Source organism: Camelus dromedarius, chromosome 8 (genome assembly GCF_036321535.1).
Source record: "Camelus dromedarius isolate mCamDro1 chromosome 8, mCamDro1.pat, whole genome shotgun sequence".
Classification (NCBI taxonomy): Eukaryota; Metazoa; Chordata; class Mammalia; order Artiodactyla; family Camelidae; genus Camelus; species Camelus dromedarius.
Genome location: NC_087443.1, coordinates 82,984,985 through 83,006,197, shown reverse-complemented (window position 1 = coordinate 83,006,197; position 21,213 = coordinate 82,984,985). Strand labels below are relative to the sequence as shown.

The window sequence follows — 21,213 nt, the reverse complement described above, 5'->3', positions numbered from 1 at the left end:
GTGGCTTCCGTCCCTGACTGCTCACCCTGCCTCACCAAGCCCAAGCAGACGACCCCCCTGCCGTCTCCATACGCGTGGCTGAAGTGGGTGGCTCTGCACCCCCACATCCTGAGATGACACTGCACCAAAGGGGCGGGGCTCCCCACTACTCCCCGACCCCACCCAAGGCACGCATCCCCGCTGCCCAGTGGCATGACAGCAGGGACAGGAGGACATGGTGCCACGTGACCAGGAAGAGGCAGGGGCTCCAAGCTGTGGTCAGGAGCGAGCAGAAAGGAGCCTGGAGGAGGGGAAGGGAGGAGGATTGAACTAACCCCCACCCGCCCACGAGAACAAACCCCAGGGCCCACAGGGAGGAGACAGACACACACACGGACATGCACGACAGTCAAGTCTGGTGTCACATCAGAGTCACCCAACATTATGAAGAAGCAACAAACGCGACCCACAATCTGCAAAAAAGCAGCAACAGAAACAGACCGAGAAAAGATAAAGATGATGGAATTCACTGAAAAGAATCTTGAAACAGCTGTCATAAATATGACCAAAGATTTAAACAAAAACATGAACATAATGAGGAAAGACAGGGAATATAAAAACCACAAATGAAACTTCCAGAGCTGAAAAATCCAGAATCAGAGATAAATTCACTGAGCGGAGCCAACAGCAGATGAAAACATAAAAAAGGACAGATTCATGACTGAAAGACACAGAAACTATCCACACTGAAGCAAAGAGGAAAGATGAACTGAAACTGGAGTCCAACAACAAGGCAGAAGGGAGGAAGAAGAACATGCAGAAGAATCATGGACACGCTTGTCCCGCATCAGTGTAAAATTATAAACCTACAGGTTGAAAAAGCTCAAAGGGCCCCAAACAAAATAAACACAAAGAAAATCAAACTAAAGCAAAACAATCAAGTTGCTGCAAACCAGCCAGAAAGACAAACTCCAGCAGTCAGGGAAAAAGACACACTATATACAGAAAATTAAGATGCGAACAAAGGCCGGGTTCTCGTCAGAAACAATCCCGACCCGAAGACAATAGGACAATGGCCTTGAAGCCCGAAAGGGGAAAATGGACAAGCCAGAATTCTGCTCCCAACAAAGGTATCTTTCAAGAGTGAAGACAAAGGCTTGTTTTCCAGACCCACAGAAGCTGAGCGAGATGCTCAGCGGCGGCCTGGGTGAGGGTCAGCGCGGGGGCGAAGGCAGAGCCCGCGGCGGGGCGGCGAAGGGCGGGGACGGAACGGGTGACGTCTCCCTCGCTTTCAGTCTCTCTGACAATAACTGCCTAAAGTAAAAGTAGTAACGCCGTATGTTACGTACAAAAAACGTCTCCAGCAGCAGCTCGAGGGCAGGAGGGGCCTGGTGTGAAGCCAGCGGCTCGGGAGCGGGACCCAGGCCGCGGGGGCCACCGGCCTGCTCTTCTCTGGGACACACAGGCGGGGACGTGCTGGCTTCTTTATATGTTTAAATACTGATGGCTTTTGTCAGTCAAGTGTGTCACAGGGATCTTTTCCCGCGTGCGGCTAAACTTCTACTCGGTTCCTAGTGTCTTTCGATAAACAAAGGTTTTAATTTCAACGTGGTCGAATCTGTTGTTCCCTTCTGGGGGCTTTTTCAAGAAATCTCTCTCTGCCCCCAAAGCTCTGATCTCCTACCCTTTACTCTCAGAACAGCCGTTACGCCCTTCACGTTTACTCACTAACACAACTGAAATCCGTCCTGGGCGGGGGCACGACGAGAGGGGGACCCAGCATCATCTCCTCCCGGCCCAGGACACCAGCGGCTCCCCTGACCGGCAGCCACCCGCCACAGTCCGGGGCGAGGGGGAGCAGGCCCACCCTCACGGACACCCGGCGCCGGCGGTGAGGACACCCGCCCTGCGGAGCTGCAGGGTTACTGCGTGTCCCTGGTCACCAGGGTTCTCCCCACCTCACCGGACTCCGCCTAAACTGGCCCCAAGGCAGCACCCAGCCCACCCACACCTTTGGATTTTGGGGTAGGGGCTAATTTGGCAGTTTTAAAAAACCTACCCTTTAACAAATGACCCCTGTGCTCAGAGGGCTCAATGCCCATGGCTCCTGCCACCCATGGACGGTGATGCTCTGTCCCTGTCTCACTGTGACAAGCTCTGAGCAGCTGCAGGGACACCAGTCCTGTCCATCCACCTGTCCGTCCGCAGCAGCAGCAGCAGCAGCAGCAGCAGCAGAGTGGCAGCCATTAGGCCACGTGAGGTGTGACTGGCCAAATCTCTGCTGAAGTCTCGAGCCCAGGGGGCACTGTCACCCTGCACCCCTCACCCCAGGGCCACACTGTCACCCTCCAAGGACACACTGTCACCCCCCAGGGCCACTCCATTACCCTACACCCCCCCAGGGCCACACCGTCAACTCCCCCAGCCATGCTGTCACACGCTGGGCCCCACCAGAAGCAAGCACAGGGACGTGGGCGCCAGGACTTACTTGACAAACTTGTCCACATGCGACATGGAGGCTTCGTAGTTCTTGCCTCCGAACTCCTGGCAGTGCAGGGCCAGGAAGTGCGGCCGGTGCGCGTGGGCCACCTGGGGGAAGCAGACGACAGGTCAGGGCTGCGCGGGCTGCGCCAGGCTCGGCCATGGCGAAGCTCTGGGGCTCGCACCCCGTGTGCTTCCAGTCACCGTGGTCCCGGGTCTTCCCTCTCCCTTGGCTACAAATCCCCAGAAAGGACTCACAGCTTCTGAGAAGCTTCTTTAGGAATCTGGGCATTTTCTCCCAACTGTAGTCAGACGTGTCAACTGTAGAGCATCCAGAAAGGCCATCCTAATGTGACACGTGTCTGATCCCGCCACGTCCCCCATGAGGGGTCCCTGGTGCACGTGTGTGCGTGCACCCACACCCCCGTCTGGAAGGCAGCAGAGCTGACCACACAAGGACACCAACTGGATGCCAACCTACCTCCCATCCACCCTCGAGGCAGAGGACACGGCTGCGGTCAGCTGGCTGCACATGGCCACTTGGTGGCACAGCTGGCTCGGCCACCTCCTCTCAGTGCCAGCCCTTCCACAGCCTCAGGTCCAGGCCTGGCAGCGCGTGTCCCTGGTCACCAGGGTTCTCCCCATCTCCCCAGACTCTGACCAAACTGGCCCCAAGGCAGCACCCAGCCCACCCACACCTTTGTCACTGGACCATGGAGCCGTCCTCGAGGACGGGGCCAGACGAGCTCCCCAGTGGCTCCATCAGAAGCACAAGGAGGGCCGTCCTGACCACACCGTCCAGCTGCCCCACACCCCACCCGGCAGTGGGGCCTGGCGCCTCCCAGGTCGTGTCTCACCCCCCGCAGGAAACTGCACTGGGCGTCTCGGGGTGACCCACAGGTCCCCACGTCCCCTCACCACACACGCCCTGCTCCTGCCCGTGGTGCTCCCCCTCAGCTCTGGCTTCTCCCCTCTCCCGGGGCCTCCCGAAACAGCAACACGGGCTGCCTCTGAGGCGCTTATGGTGGCTGGCACCCTGCAAGCAGCAGATCTCAGCATCGGTCACGCGCATCCGCACACCCAGCGGGAGGGCCGTCTGCCCCCCGGCCACAGCCGCCCCGGCCCTGCAAGTGACCCGCCTTCTGTCCTCCTGAGTCTCAGCTGAAGGACTAATTGGGGGAGCGCGCCTGCGATGTGTTTAGTGCAGGTCTCTGAAGACCCCCGGCGAGCAAAGCCCCGGGCTCAGGTGAAGACTCGCTGACTGATGCAATCTGCTGTCCCTTCCTGTCTTTTGAGCCCCACCCAACCCCCTTCAGAGGGCCGGGCTCTAGCCAAGCTATGGGGTGACAAGGCACTACGACACCCAAGCACTTCCAGCACCTGTGCCCACCGCAGGACCAGGGCCACGCATCCACACGTCTCCACGTGTCCTTGGCCTCCCGTGCACCGTCCACCCCACCCCTCCCATACCTGCCACCTGTGTTTAGGTCTCACCTGTCCCAGCACAGCGGCCCCCAGACTTCTCAACGTCAGGGACCTTGTGGACTTCCTGCACCACGGCTCTGCCTGGACAGAGGCTGGGGAAGCCCACCGTCAGTTCCAACAGGTGAGCTCCTCCATGAGCCCTCAACACCTCCCCACCCACGCCACACCTCCAGGGAGGAAGACCTCTACCCAGCACATCTGAACTAGCAATCACAATTTAACTTAGAAGAAACTTGACTTACGGTGAAGCAATTAACCTGAAACTAGGTTCTAATTCACCATAAAATGATTCCTATTACTTCATCCCCTGAAACAACACTTCCTGCACAATGCCCCAGACCACCGGCACCGCCTGCTGGGCTGTGCACGGGCCACGTCCACGGACAACACGGCCTGAGCCTCCCTGACCTCCCACTTCAGGCCCACGGGTGTGAAGCGTAAGAGCACAGACAGTCACGGCCACGGCGAGGAACCCTGGAACCTCAGAGGCGGGTGCTTCCCCTACCTCGGGGCTCGGGTCCCCCCACGGGGACAGACGTGTGGCAGGCGTCCTCAGTCTGTGCTCCCACGTGGCAGCCGGTGAAGGTCCCACCCACTTAAACCAGAACCGCCTGCATCACGTGCACGTACCGCAAGCCCCCAGGTTCAGGGCTTTTAAGGGGTTGCCCCACATGCCACCTGCCTCTGCGCCCCCAAGCCCTCCTCAGCCCCAAACCCCACCCGCTCCCCGTGTCCCGAGCCCCGCAGATGGGCTCCGACCACGCCCCCACCCAGGCGCCAGGACTGTCCTGTCACCTGCTGCTCTGGGCTCACCCGCAGCCCCTGTGCCCGCCCTCCCACTGGACCATGTGCCTGGCCCCAGCCCGGGCGGGGTGAGCTCGTGGTGAAAGCTCGGTCAGAGAACCCTTGCTCCTGCCTCTGGCTCCGGTCACCTCACCACAGGCCAGGTGAAGCGTCACAGGGCATTACGGAGGTGGAGGAGGGTCCCGCCTCCGTCCACCTGGATGGTGGGGTCCGCGCCACAGCCAGGGCTGTGCCTCACCTGACGCTCCAATCCACCTGGGACAGGCCACGGGCGTCTAAAATGGACTGAAAGTCACACGCGTGAAAGTTCTTCCAGCCGTGAGTTCACAACGATACTGAAGAAAAGACCCCACACACTGGTCATCCTGGAACCAGGACTTCTTTTGAAAACTGGTAAATAAACAGAGCGCAGCAAGAATTCACCCTGCCTGCTTTACGCCGTCCGTCTCCTCCTGCGGAGAAACAAGTCCGGGAGGGCAAGGCTCTCCTTAGGGAAACGTCCTAGCAACAAAACGAGAAGAAGTGACACGAGCAGAACACACGTGGAGTGAGTCAGGCCCGAGAGCGCGCTCAGACATGCGGTCCCAGAGCCAGACCCAGAGCAACAGAGGCCAGGCGGTCACCGTGGCTGGGACTTAGGTCAAAGGGCACAAGGTAAAAAGCTCTGGGATCTAACGCCAGCCTGGTGACCAGCCCGCAGTGCAGAGTCCTACACCTGGCCCCTGCCGAAGGGGAGACACCGGGCAGGGAAACCCTGCGGAGTGGCAGGCCCGGCACGCCAGGGGACGCTGCCTCCGTAGAGGACAGAGCACAGCCAGGGGGCAGGTGGCCTTGCAAACCGAGGGTAAAGGAGGGGGAAAAGGGGGGACGGGGGCTCGAGACGGAGGAGCCCTGAGGACCCCTGCTGCCCAGCAACGGGCACCGGGAGCCCCCAAGCACCAGATGTCGCTGGACAGGAGAGGGCGCTGTGGAGCCAGGAATCACGCCTGTGCCGGCATCACGGGGAGGCGCACAGGAGGTCCAGGCTGAGAACCAGTAAAGAGAAGTCTCCACGCGACCATCGAGGAGAAAGCACCGCCCCAGAGAAAGCATCCTGGAGCAGAACGCAGCTACCAGCCGACACCCACACGGAGGTAAGCACACTCCGACAAGCACCCGGGCCAGAAGAACACCTGGAATCAGAAACAAAACTAAGGAGAAATGCGTCAGAAAGAGCCAGAGAAATAAACGTGCTGACAACCTCAGGAGAGGACTTGGGGGGTGACAAAGTCGCCACAGAAAAGAAGAGTTACAAAGTGTCGAGGGAGAATCCACTTGAAGGAACATTCAGCAAGAAAGCCACCAAGAAGCCAGAAGAGCCCACCGAGAGAGTGGAGAGGACGGAACGCAGTCGGGGAAAGAGGTGACGGGGGCGGCGTGCACCTGCTACCACGTCCCCGCGGAAGAGACGCAAAACCACGGACAGAACGTTTACCATTATGCGAAAAAGAACACGGAAACGAATATATGTATACGTACGCACGCCTGGGACACAATGCTGTGCACCAGAAACACACATTGTGACTAGCTATATTTCAATTAAAAAGAAAATACAGAGAAGGGATAAATAAATAAATAAATAAAATGACACCCCCAAGAAATCCTCCCCCAAATAAGAAAAGACGAACTCACACACTGAAGGGCTTTTTGAGCACCTGAGAAAAGTAACCCCAAACGACCGACTCCAGGACACACCCGAGTAAAACCCCTAGATTTCTAAAGTGAAGCTACAGCCCGCAGTGCAGTCAGTCGGCCCCACACCAGGCTTGTCAGACCCACATACAGATCAAGGCAGCAGTGGGATGAGGTGTAGGCCAAGGGCGACACACACGTCCAGCCGGCGCCCTTCCCGTGTCACAGCCGGGGGAAGACAGCTCTCGTCATGCAAGACCTGGTCAATTCCGTCCCCACGAGCCCTAACGCGAGCGCTCCCGGAGCGGGCTGGGCAAACTGTAACTGAAGAGCCAGAGATACTTCAGGCTTCGCGGGCCACGAGTGTCCGTGGCGACACCACAGGGCGGGCGTGGATGAGGCACTGCGCCCCAGTAAAGCTTAATTCCACAGCCAGCGGCAGGAGGGACGGGCTTCGGTGGGGGACGGGGGGCTGCAGCAGCCCTAACACCGCGCGCCGGAGCTCCCCGTGCGAACGGACACAACGCACACGCCACGTGAAACCGACACGACCGCAACGCATCCACGTCCTCCGGGAAGTAGCCTCGTGTTAGCGGGAAGCACAAGGCGAGGCACTTCGGCCCACGTATCGAGACCTAGAGCAAACACTTGAAAAATAAAAAGTATGTTTCAGGAGGCAAGAAGCCAATAATAAATTAAAATGGAATGCAAGTAAAAAAAGGAAATAATCCAGAAGAAAGCAGGAACGGGGGACAACAGGACAGACCAGAGGACACACACAGAAAGCAAGTAACGCGGCGGCTGACTGCAGTTCGCCCGCATCAGTGGTCACATTACATGTTAAAGGTCGGGACCTGCTCCGAGCAGGAGGGCAGCCTGAGACACCGTGGCCAGTGGCTACCGTCCTGGACAGCACAGAAACAGAACATCTCCGCCATCACAGAACGCTCTGTGGGACCGGGCGGTGCTGGTGCAGGCCTTCAGTGGGGTGGTGGGGGGCAGGACTTAAGTCCCGGACCAAAGGCAAGAGAGAAGACCCACCTCACCCGCCCCGTGCGTCGGGCCCCAGCTGGCCGGGCCGGCTGCCTCAGTGAGCGACAGGGGACTCCCAGAGAAAAAGGACGTTTCGCAAGGACCAAGAAGACTCCGTCAGGAGGACACGTGGCCAGCACAGACCTCACCGAACAGTGCAGGCCACAGCTGCAGGGCACTCCGTCTTCCGGGGCCCCCTCGCCAGGAAAGGTCATCACTGGCCACAAAATAAGCCTAACGAACTCCCAGAGACGGGAGCCACCCCGCCTGTCTTCTGACCACATGGAGCCAAGGTGAAGCCAAGGAAGGCCGCCAGGCGAGGGGGGTGTCCTCTGCCCGGTGCCGTGGAATTCTGGAAGACTCAAACCGCTGGACGGGTGACCAGTGGGGCCGCACACCGGGGCTGCAGGGAGGGGTCACCGGGGGACCAGGAGCCTGGTGAGGGTGGTGCGCACACCGCCCCGGTCACGATGCTTCCCGGGGCGGATGTTCGGCAACGCTCGTCAGTTGCAGGCTCCACCAACAGGTGGGTTCTGCTGTTGGTCAAGTTTACCTCCAGAAAGTTACGGAAAATGCTTAACTTCTACCAAGATTTTGGCCCATTTCAATATATGAACTCTAGTAAGTTATGAGACAGCGGGGGCCGTGGGGGCACTGACTGGGTGTTTAATGATGTGACGGAATTATTGTTAACCCTGTAGATGTCATGGTGACACGTGAGGGTTTTTCCTGCCTTCAGAGACACAACTGAGGAATTCACAGATGAAACGATGCCGTCTGGTTCTGCTTCACATGACGGGGGCCGGGGGGGGGTGTCACTCGAAACAAAGCGGGCTGTGAGCGCGAATCTGGGTCCGCTCTCTGCACTTTAAACAAGCTGGACGTTTCGCCACAATGAAAAGCTCGCTGAGCATGCTCACGTTGTAACTGCGTGGGAGCAAAACCAGAAACCCGAAGGCCACCTCAGCCCCCAGCCCAGGCCAGTCTGTGGCCCCATCCGAGCTCCGGGCTGGGTCTTGGCTGGGAGCGCATCCAAACGACGGGAAATGATGATTTTGTAATTTTCGCCTTTGATCTTCCCTGGTTCTTAGTGTCGAAGCTGGGAGAAAGAGATACCGACGTGCCTTCTGAAGGTCCCCTCTGGGATGCGGCCTGCAGCCACCCGTCCGCCCCTCGGGGAGGGTGGGGCTCAGGTGACAGCACCTGGAACTGTGTCGCTCAAAGGAGACGCAGACACACAAATCAGAGACCTCATTTAAAACAGATTTAATTACCCTACAAGATGAGAAATTCAAACCAGCTCACTGGAAGATGCTGGATTTTAGTGACATACTATGGCAGATTTCTGCTAACAGAAAAAAATTTTCCTTTGCCAGTGAGAGAAGCTGTGGGCTACTTTATGGGCAAAAGTAACCGGCACTGAGGGAGAGACACATCCCGCAGCAGGGCAGCGAGGCCCCTCGCCCACATGACAGCGGGAGGACAGGCTCGCCCGGCGGGTGATTCTGGAGCACGCCCTCCACCCCACACTTTCACCGAACCCTACCCCAGTGACAGGTGGTTCTTCCGCTGCAGCATCCTGGCTGGACAGAGGGATTCTGTCCTAGGTTCTGGACATCGCAGGGGACAGATGTCCTCGGGTGTGTGAGACAGCACCTCCCCAGGCAGCAGCGTGCACGGAGCCGCTCCCCACTCTTGTGGTGTGAAGGCCCACGCGTGGCCCACGTCCTGCTCCTGACGCGGCACCACTGCACACGGAGCTGGGAGGGGCTCAGCGACACGCCCGCACAGTTACAGGGTATTCCCCACCTTCAGACACACAAGACACAAGTAGCCAGGGTCCCGAAGCACACCGTAGTAGAGTAATGAGGAAAGGATGAGGGCGGGGCATTTGTTACCTTCGGTCTGGACGTAGTTTACTCAGCTGGAGGCTACGCGACCCGACTCGGCAGCAACGCACCTGACGACTGACACCATCGGTGCCAGGGGGCTGCCGGGCAGCCGGGGTTTTCCTGGAAGCTGCCCGCTCGGACTCCTGCTCGGTCGCTTCCTGGAGGAGACCCCATGCCTGTGCCCTGGGCTCTCGAGTGTCCTTTCTCACCGGCCTGCTTGGACAGTCACTGTGCACAGGCCGGACACAGAGCCAGCATCAAACGGGCCGTGTCACTTCAGCGCCACCACCAATGCCATGGGGGCCAGGAGGTGGGCGGTGGGGGACTCAGGGGGCATGGGCCCCACGGTCGTTCGCGCCCCAGAGCCGCACACTAAAGTTCCAGCCCAAGCCTCCTGGCAGCTGAGGACAGAGCTGCTGGCCTTCCCTGGAGATCCCCCCAGGGCCGACGCAGGACATCGTGAGCACGGACGGGAAAAGCCCCTCCAGGCTGTGGGACCGCAAGCTCAACCACGTCTGCCTGGAGGGAACACAGTACAGCAGGGACCGGACCAGGCAGCCGGGCGGGGCGCTGTGAGCAGGCAGCCCGGCCCTCCCAGCCCTGGCTCCCGGGCTCCTGCCCCACCCAACCTGGGCGCAGCCCCGCCCAAGCTGCACACCTGCTTGGCCAAGTTCTTCACGAGGAAAAGGCCCTTCTGCTAACTTCAGGGGGAAAGGAGGCAACTGATCAAAACGCGTGGGTTCTTTCAAAGGAAAGCTCAATATTTTGAAAGAGAGCAAATTAGACATTTCAGCAAGGAAGAGCATAGCGAATACAAAAAAACACACCCATCCAGCCGCACGGAAAGCAGCCCCTCCCAGCGTGGCAGGTGGCAGAGCAGGAAGGCCGTGGGTTCCCAGGAACCCGGCAGAACAGCCCCGCCCGCCGCGGCTGGCCCTAGTCAGCGTTAAAAATAGAAACAGCCAGGCCTTGTTAGGCTCTTTCTGAAGAGGAGTATCTGAGTGACCTAAAAAGGAATTACATCCTGCAAACAAGCCCATGGAAGCCTGAGAGCCGAGATAAGGAGCCGAGAGGGACAAAGGAATTTCTTGAGAGGAAAAGACCGCTGCTGTTTACCGACTGCCTTGAAGAGGCCCCGCAGGGACGAGCGCCCACCCTCAGCAGGGTGTCCTCCCCTCCCGCTGCACTCCCTCCACCCCGGGGCTAAGCGGTCCCCGCGTGGGTGGGTGGAGGCAGGACGAGCGCAGGCCCCACACCAGCCGCCCACCCAGGCGCCAGGAGCAGGTGGTGGGCACCAGCCTTTGTTCTCACGGCCCAGCACCCAGGACACCACAAGTCCAGGGACCTCGCCCGTCAGATCAGCCACGGTGTCTCCCTGGCCCTGTGTGGGGCAGGAGGGCCACTCCGTGACCCCGGGATGGTGTGGGCCTGGCTGGCCGCCCCAAAGCGCGGGGCTGGAGTTTTCTTAGTGCAGCCCCTGGCCCCGGGCGCCGCCTCCCCCAGGCACGCCCGATGGCTGACTGCAAAGCTGCTGTCCACCAGACCCGGACAGCTGAACACCAGGCTGCCCCTTCCAAAGAGACAGAAATACAGAGCCTGGTTCGGTCCTAACAAACCTGTTGCTCTGGAGCATCAGAGCTCACACAGCTCTGCATGAACTGTGGGAGTTTAACTTAAAAAGGACTACACCCCCCGAGACAGGGTCCTGGGCAGACACGCGCCTGGCTTTCTACTCTGCCCACAGGGCCAGCTGGCAGCCGCAGACTCGTAGTCGCAGCACAAGATGCGAGCCTTCCCTTCTGGAGCCTCCCTCCTGAAGCCAGCCCCGTCTCCCCCTGGGCCGTCTCAAGCACACAGGGACCGTGAGCGCTCAGTCTAAAGGGGTCAGCTCCCCACCTTTAATCCTGGCAGTTACCGCCAGCCCCCAGCCCTCAGCTGCCCTCCAGTGACGGCCTCATCCCTAGTCTCCCCGTTTCAAAGGGGCCCTGGACCCTGCGTCAGCAGCCTCCAGAGTCCTGGCCCGCAGGACCGCCCCGCTCTGTGCCCACACAGGCTCCTGCAGAAGCGTCCCTGTGCCTGCGCCCCAGGGCTCACCCAAGAGGTCCAGCCTCCCAGCCTCCATGCTGTCACCCCGCAGGGGGGAACCCGAGGGCCTGAGTGAGCCCTGTCCACCCCTACCAAGGTCCTCCGGCCCACCCCTCCTGCTGGTCCCACCAAACGCCCTCCTTGTCCCCGGGCTCTCCCACGCAGACGGCTGTCATGGGGGGCCCTCCCCCCACCTCGGAATCCCTGCGTCTTCACCTCCACCCCTCTGTCCTGCTCTAGGGAGGCCAACTGATCCCTTCCTACAGTTGACCGACTCCCCTCGCCTCCCCAGCCCGCACCACTGCCGCTCCCTCCGCCTGCTCTGTGGCCCCCTGCCCAGTGTCTCCAGCTCGGCCGCCAGCTCGGCCTTCGGAATCACAGCAACGAGGCACCCATCCTGTCAACGCAACTCAGGCAGGTCTCAGAAGCTCTTCAGGCCCCCGTTCTCTCATTTGTGAAATGGAGTTTGAGAACGTCCCCACTGCAGGGCCACAAGCGCCGGCCACCCCGCAGCTACGAGGCCGAAGGAAACAGGACGTGAGGACACAGAACACAGATCACCAGAAGCCTGCGGCCAGTTGTTGTCTACGCCCGTGAACTTAAATAACTGTCATCAAATATTTACAGTGAGCAACACGACGCAAGCTACTCCTGACCATCAAAAGCCCAACAAACAGACCACAGAGGCTGAGCCGCGAGGCCCCGTGGGCGTGGGTTTCCAGAACGGTCACCTCAGAGGGAGCCCCGGGGTCGGAGCAATTTCCAGAAGGGCGGCTGGACACGCCAGTGCCGCCACACCAGTGGGCACTGAGCAGGTGGGCCCGCCTCTCTCAGTTCCAGGGGCAAAGCTGCTCTGGTTGGCACGGGGACGTCGGAGAAGCCGCCCAGGCGGGGAGAGCTGCGCTGGGCGCCGGGCACTCGGAGAGGCGACTCGGGAACCAGAGGCAGCAAGAAATACACACTCCACCTCGGCAACGGATCGACCATGTTGAGACGGTGATTTTTAGACATACTGGATTAAATGAAACATTCCTGAAATTAACTTCACCCATTTCTTCTCACCTAGAAAACCCTGAATTCCACGTGCCGCTCCCCAGGCCACCCCTCCTGGATGGCACTGGGCAGACTGCAGAGGACGGGCCTCAGGCCGCTTTCTCCTGCAGCTCACGTGTCCCCCTCCATTTGTCACAATGTTTTTCAAAACTGAGTTTTATTGATTCAAACCCATCAGTCCCTTCCTCTGTGACTCCTTCAACTACTCGGAGCTCGGAAGAGCCGTCCCCACCCATCTGTCCAGGAAGAAGCCAGTCAGCCAGCTCTCCTCCGTCCGTCCCCACCCCTAGCGCGCGGCCAGACAGGTCCGGAGCAGGACAGCGGCTTGGCACCCAGCAGCTCAGCAGGGACCCTGACTCGTCACTGTTCACACGAGCTCAGGGCCTACACTTCACCTGCAGTTACCCCACCACTCCCCACGGGGCTCCCCAGGCACAGGCACTGCTGTCGCCAGGAGCGGGCACAGAGAGGTTAAGGTGCTCGCCTGCAGCCACACAGCCGGGAGCAGGCGGCACTGGGTCGGGAGCCCTGGGCCTGTGATGGGGTCCTGGCTACGCTGCCTCCTGCCGGGGGGGTGAGGAGTCCAAGCCCCGGCTACATCAGCAGACTCTGCTTAGAAAGAAGTGGGGTGTCTTCGGGAAGTAGGGGCCACACCAGCCTCCACACAAGGCGAGGCAGCCCTGCTTCCAGGCTGTTCTTTTTGAGATTAATTTCTAGAAAGGTGTTTGTTCACACTTGAGCCCCTCACCATGCACGTCGGGCTGAGTCCACAGCAGTGAGCGGGGCCAGAAAGGACAAGGACCTGCCTGAGCCCAGGGCTGCGCACCGGGCAGGGACGACAGAGTCCGTGCAGGGCCCCGGTGCCCTGGCTCGCCCCCGCCCCGGGCCCCACGTCCTGCAGGAACCCGGCCCTGCAGCCTGGAGGCTGGCTTCTCACAGAGGATGACAGAGAAAGCGGCTGGGAACGCGGCTTCAGGTTTCGTGTGAACAGACACATCCCATGTCCGGGGTAAACAGGGTGGGAACCGTGGGTCACGTGTTGACTATGCTGACTTCATAAAAACGGGCAGACTTTCCCAAGTGACCGTGCCCCTCTGCATTCCCACCAGCAGGCGCCAGGTGCGCCACATCCTTGGTCAACACACGGTACCGTGGGGTTTTGTTAATGCCACCCTGTCTAACAGAGACGTGCCGGTATCTCACTGCGGGTTTAATTTGCACTTCCTGAAAGACCAGTGACGCTGAGTATCTTTTCACATGTGTACTTACCAGTTGTGTATCGTCTTTGGTAAAGTGTCTATTCAAATCTTTGGCTCATTTTCAAATTGGGTTCTTTGCTTTCTTATTATTGACTTTGGAGAGTTCCTTATGTATCTGAGATGATTTACAAGTATCTCCCCGACACCGGTGATGTCTTTTCATCTTTAATAGTGTCCCAAAGAGCAGAAGTTCCTAATTATGAAAAGTCCTAATTTACCAATTTTTTTCTTTTATGAATTATGCTTCTGGCATTGCATCTAAGAAATTTTTGCCTAATTCAAGGTCACAAAGGTTGGGGGGGGCGCTTGGGGGAACTTAGAGCTAAATTTATTTATTTACATTTCAGGTGTGCAGTGTTGTCATTCAATATCTGCATACACTGCAGAGTGATCAGCACCACAAGTCTACTTGCCATCCACAAGATTTTTGCCTTGTTTTCTTCTAGAACTTCCATCATTTTAGGTTTTACATTTAAGTCTACAACCTATTTTAATTGTTTTGTATGGTACAAAGTATGGAAAAATTATGTTGCAAATGGATGTCCAATTGTCCCAGCACCATTTGTTGACAAGGCTGTCCTTTTTCTGATGGAATTCTCCTTAACCCCCGTCAATCACGTGGCGTATTTGAGGGTCCATCACTGCATCTCTGCTGTCCCCCTGATCCGTTTCTCTGTCCTTTGCCACAAGCACACTGGCTTGATTGTAGTAGGTTAACAGTAAGTCTTGAACTGAGAAAGTCTGAGCCCTTAAACTTTACTGGTTTTTTCCCCCAAACTGCCTTGGCTATTCAAGTCCCACTGCTCCGCCACGTACACTGTAGAACCATCCTGCAGTCTTCTACCCAAATATCCTGCAGAGATTCTGACTGGAACTGCGTTAAACTGCTGGCTCAATTAGTGGAGAGTTGACGTGTTAACATAATTGAGTCTTCAAATCCACGAACATCCATTTCTTCAGATCTCCCCTGAGTTCCTTCATCAGTGTTTTACAGTTTTCAGTGTGCAGATATTAACATATTTCATTAGATTTATATCCAAGTATTTCATTTTGGTGCTACTGTAAATGTTCATAACTAAAATTAAAAAGATGTTTTCAAATCGACCTTGTATGTTGCAAACTAAATAAATTCACTTGTATTAGTGATAGCGCGGTTTTTGTGGATTCCTCATGATTTCCTAAATAGCCAGCCATGCTTCTGCCGATGGACAAGAATGTGACCTCCTCCTTTCAGATCTGGGTGACTATTCCTCTCCCACCTTACTGCACCGGCGAGGACCTTCAGGGCCATGCTGCACAGAGCTGAGACGGGGTATCCTGCCCCACCCCAGCCCTCAGGCAGAAGCATCCGCCTCCCACGTGAGGTGCGCTGTCAGCTGTGGGGCTGGCAGGGCTCCCTCCGGATCGCAGGCCTTCCTTTCTGTTCTTAGTTTGATGGGAGTTTTCATCAGAAATGGTTTTAGAGTTTTGTCAAGTGCTTTTTCTGTATCTATTGAGATGACCTTATGGTTTTTCTTCCTCAACTGGTTGACATGGTTACCCCTACTTATTAATTTTTGAATGTTAAGCCAGGCTTGCATTCCTTTTATTTCTCTCTTTTACTGAAGTGCAGTCAGTTACAATATGTCAGTTTCTGGTGTAGAGCATAATGTCCCAGTCATGCATATATATGCCATATATTTGTTTTTATATTTTTTCATTAAAGGTTACTACAAGATATTGAATATAGATTCCTGTGCTATACAGAAGAATTTTTTTAATCTATTTTTATATATAGCAGTTAATATTTGCAAATCTCGAACTCCCAAACTTACCCCTTCCCACCCCGTTTCCCCTGGTTACCATAAGATTGTTCACTATGTCTGCAAGTCTGTTTCTGTTTTGTTGATGAGTTCATTAGTGTCCTCTTTTTTCTTTTTTTGTTTCGTTTTGTTTCAGATTCCACCTATGAGTGATATCAGATGGTACTTGTCTTTCTCTTTCTGGCTTATTACACTCAGAATGACGATGTCCAGGTCCAGGCGAGTTGCTGCAAATGGCACTGTTTTCAGGTCTGCATTCCGTGCTGCTGAGGCATTAACTTTTCGATATGCTATTGTTTATATGCGTGTGTATGTGTATCTCACGTTTTTATATATAAAATAGTTCTATGCGTTTGATGTGCTAAATGCCCACGACATTCTGCATTTGTTCCACGGGGGATGCGGATCTGCATGTTTATTACACAATGCCTCTGTCTGCCTTTGATGTCAGGGTGTTGCTCGAGTCACAGGTGAGTCAGGGAGTATCACCCATGCTTCAGTCTTCTTGAAAAGGGCCTGGAGAAGGGTATTGCTTCCTGCTGAAATGTCTGTCAGAATTCGTCAGTGAAACCACCTGGTCCTGGAGAGTTTTTTTGTGAAAAAGCATTGAGCAAAATTTTAATTTAATAAATAGAAGGTTCATTTATTTCTTCTGACCTAGTTTTGATCCTTTTTTTGAGAACTATGTTCCTTACAAATAAATGTCCAAAATTTTTGGCAAAAAGTTGTCCACAATACTAGCCTTATCACTTGTTCAACATCTGTAGGATTGTTAGTGATAATGCCCATGTCAAATCTCTGCAGTTGGTCATTCCTGTCTCCCACCTTCAGAAATTAGACATAGAAGAGCAAAGGAAACCCAAAGTAATCAAAAGAAAGGAAAAAATACAGAGCAGAAGTCAGTGAAAGAGAAAACAGAGAAACAACAGGCCAAAGCAGGGTCTCCGAGAGCAGTGAGACGGACACCAGGTCCTATCTCCCTGCTCCGTCATCCGCCCGGTAGTTTTTGATCGGTTGTCAGCAATCCAGCTGTCAACGTTACCTTGCTGGGTGCCAGCCGGGACGCGCTCTCATGCACCAGGGCTGACCTTCCGTCCGCGTCTCCGTGCCACTGCCCGCTGCCTGGGGTCTGAAGACACTTGTTTCATCTACGTTTTCTGGTTCTCATTTGTTTAAGGCAAGAGGGTAAATTTGGTACCTGTTCCTCCATGTTAGCTGGAAGCAGATACTACTCACCATGTGATTTTTTCAGTTATTGTCAGGAAAAGCCGTGAGAGACTAGGGAGTGCCCGCCTGCATCTGGGCTACCTCTGCCTTACCTCTGAACTGTTTTGCACACCTGTGAATTCTAAACAACAGCCGTGACGCCGACCGCAGGAACGCACAGTGTCCGGCGGAACCAGGTGATTACTGGCCAGGTCCGCGTCCCTGAAGCAAATCCACCCCCGCGCTGCTGACAGGAGAAGCCATGGCTTTGCACTTTGGATTCTTATTCGAACCAGTTCTAACATCCAACTGGTTCCCTCATTAATAAATAACAAATATTTATTATCTCAATGAAAAAAAAATCTTCAACAGTTGTTGATTTTTCACATTTGTATGTGAGTCAACATTGTATCTGTTTTAAATTTTACCTACAGCATTACTATAAACAAACTGGAAACTAGCTACGGTCCATCAGTAGAAAAATGACTGAAAAACGATGGCCTGTCCGTCCATTTGATGTGAGACTGTGAAGCCATTAAAACAGTGCACACTAATCTACAAAGAAAGCGTTCCCAGTTTACCAAATAGTCAGCTGTCCAAGCGAGCAGACCTGGGGCAGGGGAGGGAGACACCCTCCCCGGGGAACGCAGACGGCAGGTGCGAGGCTGTGCCACCGCACTAGAGGCGGAGTGGGGGTGGGGACATTCACTCACACCTGTCTGCCTTGTGCAGCGACCCTGACTGTTACTCAGCCAAGAGCGGAGCACCCCCCAACACAAACACGCCCCCCCAGGCGCTCAGGATACGAAGCAGGAGCTCGCGTGCAGATGAGAACCTGAAAACCAGGCCTAACCAGGTTCTGACCATCAGAGGCAGAACAGCCGTGCCTGCCGGGGCCCCCCAAGCACCCGGCCCCGGGCCACCCTGGCAGTCTCCAGCTGTCTCTCCACAGGGCAATGGGAGTTCCGAGGGCGGGGGTGCCAGGCCCCCCAGCACCACTCAGGCCAGGGTCTCCTACTCTTCGTTGAGGACACGCATCTCATGATAGGACCACATCCTCCTGACCTCTTCTGAACCTAACACCTCACAGAGGCCCCACCTCAAATGCCATCACACTGGGGTTAGACTTCAGCATATGAATTTGCGGGGCGGGGGGACACAAGCAGCCAGCCAGCGGCAGAGGTGGGGCCTGCACTTCCAGCGGGAGAGAGGAGTCACCACGCAGCCAGTGGATGCAGGAGGCAGGCTCAGGCCCCGGAGACTCCACAGAGCACTATAAGTATTGGGGAGGCCGAGGGGCGACCAGGAGGGGCCTCTCCAAGGGGCAGCAAGGAAAGGGCCAAGAGACGGAGAGGGGGGACTGGTGGTGGGGGGCGGCGTCCAGGGAGAGCAGGGCAGGGGGACAAAGCAGAGACAGAGGGAGGCGGGGGGTGGGCCACCCGGAGGTCGCTGCTCGGACCCTGGGTTCTCAGCCGGCGAGATGGAAGCAGGAGGGTGGGAGGACCTGGTCACACCTGCCTAGAGCCCCTGCTGCTTCCCAGAGAAGGGACAGGACTGAGGGGGACGCTTGGGTGAAAGGGGACTGAGGCCTGCTGCTGCCCAGAGGGGGCGAGGGGGCGAGGGCAGGGAGCGGCTCCCGCACCGGGCCTGGGCGCTCGACTGGGGAGACCGCCACGTCACCAGTGATGGAGCAGGAGTGCGATGCCCGGGAGAGGTCAGAGCCACGGCGGGTGCGCGGCACGGGGAGGCGCGGGGAGGCCGACCGGGGTGACGCCAGGGTCTGCATCTCCTGGAAGCCTGGCCACCCTCTCTGGTGCTGTGGCCACGTTTAGGACAGAACACGTGAAAATCAGAACTGAGGACGGAGGCACAATGAACATTTTCTGCTGCCTTCTGTCTTTGATCAAGTTGTACAAGAAAGCAAAAATTATTCCAAGGGTTCTAGAAAGCATGAAGGTCATATTCAGTTCTGTTTATAAAGGCAGCTCATTAAAGTCTATTTAGAAAAATATAATAACTGCATAGTAGAAACCCTAGGATTTTAAAAAAGAAACAGGAAAGGGCCACACCGGGCACCCTGTGTCTCGGGGCCGTGTCCCGGGCAGGGCCTGCTCTGTGTCCCCCCTCCCAGGGCTGCGCTGCAGGCAGCTGGCCATGCACCTCGCTGACCAAGCCGGCCCAAGAGAGTGTTGGGGGCGAGGGCAGGGGAAACGACTTGTGTTACAATCTTCCTTTTAAGAACTGCCACTGAAATCTCTTCCCTGTGAAGAAGCTTCTGCTTACAGACCGGGAAAAAGCACCCACAGCACCTTCGCTCGCTCTCTTCTGTTTCCTCTGCCGAGGCGGAGTGGACGCAGCTCCTGGACACAGACCTGGAGGGACCCCATCGCCGGGGTCCGGGGTCCGGGAGCAGCCCCACGCACTGCGTGGGCAGCAAGGGGCTCAGAAGAGGGTCAGAGTCCACAGCAGGGAGGGCCACCGGCTCTGAACTCACCCACCCCGGGCTGCCGCCAGCCCTCCCTGTGCGGAGCTGCCTGGAGAGCCGACAGCATCACTGCAAGAGGGACAGGAGGGCTGGTGGTGAGCCCCGCACCTTCGGTCTGGGGCTGCCAAGACAGGGTCCCACGGCCGGCTCCCCATCACCACCCCCCAGGGGTCTCTCACCCAGGACGGCCCCCACACCTGAACAGGCTTCCCACATGCTCCCTTGGGAGCCATCACCACCAGGACCCTTCCCAGTGTGGAGCCAGGCCAGCTGCTCACTGACCCCCAACCAGATGTGCCCTCACCACACCTCCCTCTCCAAGACCCAGCTTTGAAAAACCAACCAACAAACATGACAGCTGTTCTGGGCAAAAGTAACACAGATCAGGGAGCAGAGTGAGCTGGACAGGAGGCCTGCAGCCACACACCAGGGCCTCACTCCACGGCCACAGGCCGAGGGGGCCACCAGAGCCTAGCCAACCCCAAAGGTGAGCACTCGACCAGGAAGAGGCCTTACCCTCTCCGTTGGTCAGCTGCCTGCTTGGAGCTCTCGCAGCAACAGGTCTGCCAGGCCGGGCCTGGGCCCGGGACCCTGATGCTGGGTTTCGGGATGGGCAGGGCAGAGTGTGGGGAAGGATGACTCAGACCCCCCCGGTGCTGGGGACATGAGCCCACCTCACCACCGGGGACCTTCCTTCTGATGGCCTCGTCCCTGCCCCATCCCAAAGTGCGCTCCAGGTGCCCCATCCTCCTAGGCCTCGGGACCCACCTCCCCTCCCAGCCGAGAACTGAGCACGACGCCTAGAAACAACACCCGTTGGTGGGTGAGCAGAGGACACCACCTCCAAACAGCCCAGGCAGACACGCCTCGAGGGACATGAGGGACTGGAAGGCCTGCCCTGAGGCTTTTCCCTCTGGATTCCCCTGGGTATCCAGGGACCCAAGCATCTGAGGGGGTGTGCACAGCTCAGACGGGCAGACCTGACAGGTGGCCGCCCCCCAGTGTGCAGCATGGACTGCAGGGGCCCACATCCCTCCACCTGTGCTCAGGCCTAGCCCCGAGACAGCACCTCGCGCACAGCCAGGACAGAGCCCACCCCAACTGGACCCGCCATGGGCCCTCAGCCGGCTGGGCCCCGAGGCCACCCCCCAGGACCTGCCCTGCCTCCTGCTCACACAACACACCCCCGGGCTCAGAGCTGCAGGAGGAGCCCCTCCCAGCCGACCACCCCCAGGCCCGGGCGGCCCGGCCCCGCCTCACCCCACACTGTCCCTGCTCCTTGGCCCTCTGGGCTGCAGTCACGCTCACCTCCTGGCTGCCCACAGTCACCCCGCAGGGCACCCTTCTCACCCAGCAGTTCTCAGAGGGGACTCTCCAGGCCCCACCAGGAGTCCCATGTGCTCTGCCAAGGACCCTGTTACAGCAAGGCTGGTGCTCGTGGGGGACTTCGGAGCTGCTCCTGGCTGTGCTGACCACACCCCACAGAACACGGGCTCCCCCACGGGCAGAGCCCTCCACTGGCCCTCCAGAGCTGCCCTCGCATCCAGGACAAAGCCCACCACAGACAAGGGGCTCGACCAACGGCTGCTCCACAGAAGGCGCCAGAACCTGGCCCCTCGTCCCAACAGGCTTCCCCAGGGCCTCCGCCCCGTGTCGGCCTCCCCCAGCAGGTGCCCCGCACTTCCCCCAGCAGCACCTCCGCAGGGCCTCGCCGCCTTCACTCAGCAACCCGGACCCAGACCCACGAAAGGCGCACTCACGCGACCCCTCGGACAAGCAGAGACTCCAGCCCAGGGAGGATCTGAGGGGCAGGGCCTCCAAGGAGGAACCATGGGGGAGCAGGTGGGATGCCCGCCCGCCTGGACGAAGCATGAGCCCTCCCCCGGGGGTGTGCCGGCTGCACGCCGCGCTTACCTGGTAGAATTCCCGAAGCCAGTTCTTCTGGAGGTTTTCTGGCTATAAATTAAGAAAAAAGGAAG

At 57.5% G+C, this 21,213-nt stretch overlaps 1 protein-coding gene across 4 annotated transcripts in view; it reads right to left on the bottom strand.

Moving 5' to 3' along the window:
* INPP5A (inositol polyphosphate-5-phosphatase A) overlaps nucleotides 1-21,213 on the bottom strand; it is a 157,522-nt gene that overhangs the window by 83,777 nt on the left and 52,532 nt on the right. For all 4 annotated transcript variants that reach the window (XM_064488576.1, XM_064488577.1, XM_031462056.2 and 1 more), the window contains exons 2-3: nucleotides 21,149-21,190; nucleotides 2,468-2,568 (exon numbers count right to left, since the gene is read on the bottom strand). In XM_064488576.1, the coding sequence (XP_064344646.1) occupies nucleotides 2,468-2,568; nucleotides 21,149-21,190 (143 nt within the window). The remainder of the gene's footprint in view (nucleotides 1-2,467; nucleotides 2,569-21,148; nucleotides 21,191-21,213) is intronic.